The sequence below is a fragment of the Echinops telfairi genome, unplaced genomic scaffold (genome assembly GCF_000313985.2).
Source record: "Echinops telfairi isolate 266 unplaced genomic scaffold, ASM31398v2 ScPeMD7_38;HRSCAF=143, whole genome shotgun sequence".
NCBI classification, from domain to species: Eukaryota; Metazoa; Chordata; class Mammalia; order Afrosoricida; family Tenrecidae; genus Echinops; species Echinops telfairi.
In genome coordinates this window covers 1,793,423-1,801,972 of record NW_022103936.1, presented here as the reverse complement: position 1 = coordinate 1,801,972, position 8,550 = coordinate 1,793,423, and the positions used below count along the sequence as shown (strand labels likewise).

Sequence of the window (8,550 nt, the reverse complement as noted above, 5' to 3'; positions counted from 1 at the left end):
GGAAAAATGAGGACCTGATGCTGGGGGCTTAAGTGGAGAACAAATGTTTTGAGAATGATAAGGGCAATTAATGTACAAATGTGCTTTACAGAATGCATTGTGATAAGAGTTGTATGAGCCCCTAATAAAACAATTAAAAAAAAAAAGAAATACGGCTGCTTTAAAAGTCATGTCAACTCAAATATACACATACAAAATCATCTGATAGCATATAGAAAGGCACAATATATAGTAATTAAATTTTTTAAATATAATTATGGCTAAGTATAAGATATAAAAACTAATGTAGAAACGCATTAATTATATGTAAGATATTGCATGGTAGGTTACTTAAACTGCATGTTATAAAACAGTATGCTACAAATTTTATTCCTCTCATTTGAAAATTTTCTAAGCATTAAAAACCAGTCAGAATCATTTATATGAAAATTTAAAAATTGGTGGTGCTGAAAATTCAAGGGATTTTATTTTCTTCATGCTTTATTGCACTTAAAATTTTCTCTACATTAACATGCTTGGATTTTTTTTAAGAAGAAAAAAAACCAGTAAGATGTATAAAATGAAACCAACAAGAACCAAGCAGATTCATAAGAAAAAAAAGACTAAAAAGAAATTAAAAAGTCAATATTGCTTTGTACTTACATGACAGAATTATGGTTTTTTTTCTTTCCCCTAGGTGTTCAGCTGTGTAAATTAAATATGACTTTAAAAAGCAATGAACCATCAGTTGCTGTTGAGTCAGTTCTGAGTCATACCAACTCTAGGTGTGTCGAGAGTAGAGCTATACTCCACAGCGTTTTCAATTGCTGATTTTCTGGAATTAGATCGCCAGGCCTTTCTCCAAGTACCTCGGGGTGAACTCAATCTCCATTCTTTGGGCTAGCAACCAAGTGCCTTAACCATTTACATCACCCAGGAATTCCAAAATTAATGAAGCTCATAGCTTATCGAATTATAAACTAATTTTGCTTTTGCAAAATTTTGGAAACTAGCAGGCATGCTGAGGAGCTCTGATGGCAAAGTAGTTACACATTGAGCTGCTAACTGCAACGTTAGCAGTTCAAAAACACCAAGTATTCGAAGGGGGAAAGGCAGGGTTTCTACTTCCGTAGAGTTACAGTCACAGAGACTCACAGGAACAGTTCTATCCTGTCCTATAGGGTCTCTCTCTATCAGTCAACATTGACTTGATGGCAACTAGTAGAGCAGGCATACCCACTTATGAGCTTTTACTTGAGCTCTCTGGGATCTTCTCTATCCGACAGGAATCAAACACTCTTAAAAAAAAACAAAACTCTTCAGCATTTCTTACCCCTAAGATTAATTTGCTGCTCCTCTAGCACATTTGGCATGACTTGTTTAGAATCTAGTGTTATTTTCATGCTCGAACACTCCTTTCTGGTGTACAGGTGTGGATCTCTACATTGTAGTCACCTCTGGTAATGTGATTTCTGGCTAGAGCAGGTCTGTGGAATATCCACCATTGCCCATGCTTCCCAATCCCTGTTTCCCTTGAATAGCATACATTCTAGCATAAAGGGAAGTAAAGACGAGTATTCTCACAGGGGTGGACACAGGAAGTCTGATATAACTTTCTGTGCTCATAAAAGAAGGAAAACATTTTAAAACAGTACCAGCATCCATTAGCGTCCTGCACATGCTCTCTCTGAGTAGACAGAATAAGGTGATGACGATAACCGTAACTTTCTAGAACAAAGCCTTGTATGAAACAAAATGATACTCCCTTGTGAGGATGCTAAAACTCAGCAGTCTTCTGAAAAGTAGGCTTTTAAAAACAGATCAAGACACAAAGAAGTGAACCTGGCTGTCTCACCCATATAACCATTATTAAATGGCACAAATTCTTCACAAATGTAAGTTTTAATTGCTAGCAACATACACACGACTTAAGGAATGTAGATTTCAAATATCTATCTACAAGTTAGCATATTTATAAAATTTTCAGTGTCATTTTTTAACCCATACACTTACAGTTTTTTCATTATTTTCAAAAGCTTCTCTTGCTTCTTCAAATGTGCAGATTTCTTCTTTGCATTCACGTTCAATGTTGCCTTGCCTTATTTCTTCAAGAAATCCATTAGCTCTGCGGTAGCGCTTTAATACTGAATTGGCCTTTTCTTCTGTGAGGAAAACTAAAAAGAGACGAACAAAAATTTAAATGCAATTTTTAAAAACCTATGTAGCAAGTTAATATTCAAGATGAAAATTGCTAGATGGTCTTTAGAACACATAACCACCACCCTAATCTTTACATGAGCCAGTAATGAAGTAACACTCAACTCCAAATGAACTCATCTACTATCTTCTCATCATGTAAGTATGCCCTTTCAGCAGCAGTTGCCCAGGGTACAGACAGTGACATAATTATCAGTGTTATATACAGACTTAAGCACGTCCCTGCCAACCAGGGGTGTTTAAATATAGTAATAGTGATAGCACTACTTAGACTCATTAGTATAACGAGACATTCCGAAGCACTGAGCAGTAATAAAATAAAAATTTAGTCTGTAGACTATACAATTTTCTCATCCCCTTTAGTGAAAATAAATAAAACTCTAATGGACCTAATATTATAAACTCACAATAGCCTTACTTGTATGAAAGAAGTGGTGACAAAACGATAAGGAGTAGTGAAGTTAAATTTGGTCATAAATCATTCGAAAGAAACTCTTAATAACTGTAATCTAATTATGTGTGACATGTTAACACAGCCAACTCCATTTCACTGTCTTCAGAAAAAGAAAGTTCTTCTGCATGATTTAGAGGCATGTCCCATAAATACTCAAAATGCACACTTACCGATACCTGGAAAAATAAATAAAGGAGTGGTCATACGTATACTTAAGGAATCCTGGTGATGTAGTGGTTTACAAGTCAGGCTATTGACTGCAAAAGCAGCAATTCAAAAACCACCAGCCACTCCTTGGGAGAAAGATGAGGCTATCTCCACCTGTAAAGATTTACAACTTTGGAAACCCTAGGGAACAGTTCTACTCTGTCCTATAGCTTCAATATGAGTCAGAATTGGCTCAATGGTAGTTGGTTTATATGTACACTAGAGAAACAATTAAAAAATCATTATATACAAATATATTTTATATTATACTTCATTACCTCTCCTCTCAAATAATCTTGGTTGTTTGGAGAGATAAATATAATGCCATCAGAATGTAATCTCTGTTAATGCAAAGAGTTTGGAAAATATCTTAATCTTATAAACTTTTGAAGTAAGAGAAGGCACATCATAGATTTTTAAAAATCATTTTATTGGGGGCTCTTACAACTCTTATCACAATCCATACAAACACCCATTGTGTCAAGCTCATTTGTACATATGTTGCCATCATCATTTTCAAAACATTATATTTCTACTTGAGCTCTTGGTATCAGCTCATTTTCCCTCCCCTACCTTTCCTCCCTCATGAACCCTTGATAATTTATAAAAATTTTTTTCATGTCTTACACCAACACTCTCGTCTTTCACCCACTTTTCTGGTGTCCTTCCCCCTGGGAGGGAGTTATATGACAATCATTGTAATCAGTTCTCCCTTTCTCCCCCCACCTCCCCCTTCCCCTCCTGGTATCGCTACTCTTGAGTATGTTTAAAAAGAAGCGGGGGGAAAAGACTTATCTTTCCCAAAGAATGTTTAAAAATTAACTTTTCTTTTCCCAGTGAACATTTTCTGCCAAATGAAAATTAAAAACCCAGTAAATACTCTTTACAGCTTTCGTAGTATGCATTTTTCCCACTAGGCGAGCATCAAGCAATTCACTCTGTGTTAATGCACCCAGTGGTATTTTCTGGGAAAGTTCTCTCTGGTCACAGAGAATTTTTTTGTGAAAGCAGTTTCGCTTGAACCTTGTTTTTGTGCCGGCTGGAGCGTGGGGCTATGAAATTTTGTTTGCTGCTCAGGAAAATTGCCACAGAAACTGTTGTGATGTTGAATACAGTTTATTAGGGCAGCACTATGGGTAAAATTTAAGTGTGTGAGTGGGTTTCTAGTTTCAAAAAAGGTAAAATTTTGATTAGTGACAAACCTCGGTCTGGACGTCTGTCAACTTCCGAAATGGACCAAAATGTCAATTTGTAATGCATTTGGAGTTCATCCGACCAGGTCAGATGGTTAATCAAGCTTTCTCTTTAAAGGTTCCAAAAAGATTGTGTAACAATGTGTGACAAAAAGGCCTTATTTGTGGCCGACAGATGACTGGTTTTGCCACCAAGACAATGTACCTGCTCACGCAGCTCTCAGTGTGCCAGATTTTGGCAAAAAAACAGCATGTGTCTCTTGCCCTACACACCTTACTCACCTTACGTTGCTAAGTGCGACTTCTTTTTGTTTCCACAAATGCAGAGAGACATGAAAGGACAGCAGTTTGTTTGACAGCATAGAAGAGGTGAAGAAAAAAACGAGTGAGGTGCTGTCAGCCATGCAAACAGTTGAGTTTGAAATATGTTTCCACGAGTGGAATCACAGAATTGAAAAAGTATTAAGTGTAATTGTGAATATTTTGAAGGTGATAAGGTTGTTTTGTTTAAAAAAAAAAAAGTAAATATGTAGCTTTAGGAAAAAAATTCTGGTTTTTTTGGGGGGGTACCTCCTCATATGGTCTTCCATTTATGTAGGTCTCTTTTGCATGACAGAAATATGTATTTCATTTAATAAACGATAACAGATTTATTATTTAGTATTCTTTAAAATATGCAAATTAATACTAACTGGATGGCAACTACATTAGAATGAAAATCATAGTGGGACTTCAATAAGTGTTTTCTTTTTTGTGCACCAAAAAGGGTACCAAAAATAAACTAATAATGAAACCCAATTGCCATCAAGTCAGTTCTGAGTCCTGGCTACCCTATAGGGCAGAGTAGAATGAATCCTCCTTATGGTTTCTGAGCCTGAAAATCTTTACAGGAGTAGACAGTCTCATCTGTCTCCCATGGAGCAGCTAATGGGTACAAACTATTGGCCTTGCAGTTGGCACCCCGATGCATAAACTACCACATATCACATAACCTCATTAATTCACTGTCATCGATTCGATTCTGACTCATAGCTACCCTATAGGAGAGGACAGAACTACCCATGTGGATTTCCAAGAGAAGAACTCTTTACAGGAGTAAAAAGCCTCATCTTTCTCCTGTCGAGTGGCTGATGGTTTTGAATTGCTGACATTGTGGTCAGTAGCCCAATGTGCAAACTACTATCCCACCAGGACAGCTCCAGGCCTCTTTAAGCTCACAGTCATAGAATTCCATTGGAAGAAACTTTAAAAAATATATAGTAAGTGCTATAAATGTAATTAAAAGGGTGCAAGTGAGTTGGAGAATAATAGTGGGTTTTGCTAGCAGTGCGTCTCACAGCAGCACCAGAATCCCTGGGATGAGTTAGTACCACTGATTACTAGCCATATTCCTAGCATTTCTGATGTCCTAATTCTGAGGTGGGGCCAAAAAGTTGCATTTCAAATAAGTTTCCAGGCACTGCTGTTATTGTTAGTCCTGCTACCTTGTTTTGAACCAATATCCTAATATGAGTTCCATAGAAAATTAATTCTTTAGAAATTGTTGATAGAATACAGGATTTAACTAATTTAAAAGGTCTCTACTATACATGTAATAAATACATGTAAATAATATACATTTGTGAAGCTCCAGACAAAGAACATGGTATAAGCATTTGTCATATTTCAATGACTATGGAGCCCTCTTTTCCAAGGACAATACACTTAATTAACAACTTCTAGCCATTGGTCTTTACTTATACCATCTAGAATGACATACAAGTCTCTTCCATTAAACAGGCCATATAATACATGAAGGCATTACTGGGTTCCTCATCAATCTTCTCTTTTTCAAGGTAAACATATCTAGTTCCTTCACTTACTAGTCATAAAACATGGACATGAGTCTCTGCACGACTTTAGTATCATGAACAGTGTCCTACAATGAGTGCATATGCTAGGTGTGGTCTGACACATGCAAAATTGAGAAAGACTACCATCTTCCCTGTTTTTAAACACGATATATTTTGTTAATGTAGTCTATTTGAGGGCAAAAGTCCTGAGGAAAAACCACACCATTAACACTAACATATGTTAGTGTTAACATATGTTAACACTAACATATGTCTTAATAGAAAAGGAAGGTGCAGGAAAACAACTAGTAGGGTACCTCACCTCTAATCCTAACATTCATTTTACCAAGAGCAATCCACAAATGTCATCAGGTTTTGTTTTTTCTCTTGTACTGGGAGGTGAGGAAATCTTATATTAACAATTTTAAGAGGATTGAACTGGTAAGTAGAGTTTCTCTTATTTGCCAAATCTGATTAATTAGAAGCTATTGGACACTGCCTGGAGCCCAGATAGTGTTGGAGAGTTACAAGTTGGGCTCCTAACTGAAGGTCAGCGGTTTGAAACCACTGAAACTACAAGCTGTTCCACAGGAGAAAGACCAGGCCTCCTATTCCTTAAAGGTTTACAGTCTTGGAAACCCACAGGGACAATTCTAACCTGTTCATATAAGTTCAGATAGAGTCAGAATATACTTGAGGGTAGTGCGTTTGAGTTCTGAGATACTGCCTGGAGTAAGAATGAGACCAGTGGGAATAATAATTACTATAGATTAGTTATGTCTGCCATACGTTAAGAAGCAAGGAATGGTAGACTAGTACTTGCCAATTCTTATCAACCAAACTCACTGCCATCGAGTCGATGCCGACTCATAATGACCCCATAGAACAAGGCAGACCTGCCTCTGTGAGTTTCCAAGACTGTAAGTCTTTACGCGAATTGAAAGTCCTCCAAATTCTCCTGTGGGGCAGCTGGTAGTTTCAAACTGTTGATCTTTGAGTTAACAGCCCAAAACCCACAATCCACGATGACACCAAAGCTTCTGAAGCACAAAGATATAAAACTAGTATCGATCATTTCCTTGCTTCCTTCACTTTCACAACTTATGAGTTAACCCACAGCTCTCAGGAATATTGTTCATGCCTTAATCAGATATTACATGATGTGACAAGTACACAGAATGTACTTGTACTTTTAGCATGCAACATTGAGGTTTTAATTAAATCATAAAGTTATCCCACTAAAGGAAATAAAAATAAACCTAAACCTTTCTTTACATTCTGTTAGGAAACACTCTTATTAAAGAAAATATTTCTAATTTAGTTTTCCTGCAAAGATTGATACACACATCCATAAGGGGGGCTTCAAAACGTTCATGGAAAAAATGGAATGAAAAGAAAATGGAATTTTGCCACTAACTTTTTGAGAAACCCTTGCACATCCATAAAATAAGTATATTCTTCAAACAATTTAACCACTTTCTCATAATTTAAAAATAGTTTTTACTTATGCTTTCATTTCAAAAGAAAATAATAAATAAGTAGCCTCACGGGTAACTCTGCTGCCTTCATCCAAAATACTTGGTTGGCAACAACTTTATTATTATTTCTTAAGTCTTACTGACATGTAATTAACATGTTGGATATTTCAATAGTTCAGTCAGATTTAAAAGAGTTGTGTAACCATCACCAAAATCCGTTTTAAGACATTTCTTCTTCCCTATACGCATTGCTGTTAGCTCCATTACCCAATAATCTCCCCTGCCATGCCCATAGAAAAATTTTTTTAATGAACTGCAGTTTACTAAAATTGCTGTTTTAATGCACAAACTCTTTAGCCAAAGGAAATCATATTAATATATTATCTAAAAATTAAAGAAAAACTATTAAAGAAAACAACAAAAACCGAACCAACTCTCTGCCATCAAGTCAACTCTGACTCATAGCAACCTTACAGGACAGAATAGAAATATCCTTGTGGGTTTCTGAGACTGTACATTTTTGCAGGAGTAGAAAGCATCATCCTTTCCCCATGGATTGGCTGGTGGTTTTAAACTGCTGACCTTTCAGTGAGCAACTCAATGTTTACCCCACTACATCCCCTAGTTGGCAGTCTCTCATGTTGGAGCTCATCCCACTGAAGGAGCAACTATTCAAAACTGTAAATGTTTACTTTTTCCTCTTCAATGAATTAAAATTCTTTTTCTTTAGCACTCATGGTCACAGACAATGGATCTTTGACAAGTTCAAGATGAGTATGATCCGGATGGCCTGTGCCCTCTTCAGATTCTTCTGTGCGAGAAACATCAAAGAGCTTTAACTTTAGTGCAAGAAGGAAATGGTGGATGGTCCTCAAGGCCAGAGGGCAGACAAATTGCTATGGTGTATGTAGAAATGTATGTGCTTGATGTGTTTGGAAACGGAGAGGATATCTGGGGAAAAAAACTAACACATTTCAGCTGGCATTTAAAAGACTGGCAGGATTGGAACTTAAAGGGTGGGAAGAAAAACCCCAGGGACAGGGAATGTTAAGTGAGAGTTCAGAACAGAGTACATTGGGGTACAAAAATGAGGGGCTGTGAGATGGTCAGTAGGGCAAAAGTACCAGATTCAAGAAAGGAGTAAAACATGACACTAAATAAAAGGGTTGATTTTCTTGTCATAGGCTAAG

At 36.7% G+C, this 8,550-nt stretch overlaps 1 protein-coding gene across 1 annotated transcript in view; it reads right to left on the bottom strand.

Annotated features, from left to right (window-relative positions):
• Positions 1-8,550, bottom strand: part of PRRG1 (proline rich and Gla domain 1) — a 102,598-nt gene that overhangs the window by 22,322 nt on the left and 71,726 nt on the right. Inside the window, exon 3 of the mRNA XM_004717247.2 lies at positions 1,993-2,153. Coding sequence (XP_004717304.1) covers positions 1,993-2,153 — 161 coding nt within the window. The remainder of the gene's footprint in view (positions 1-1,992; positions 2,154-8,550) is intronic.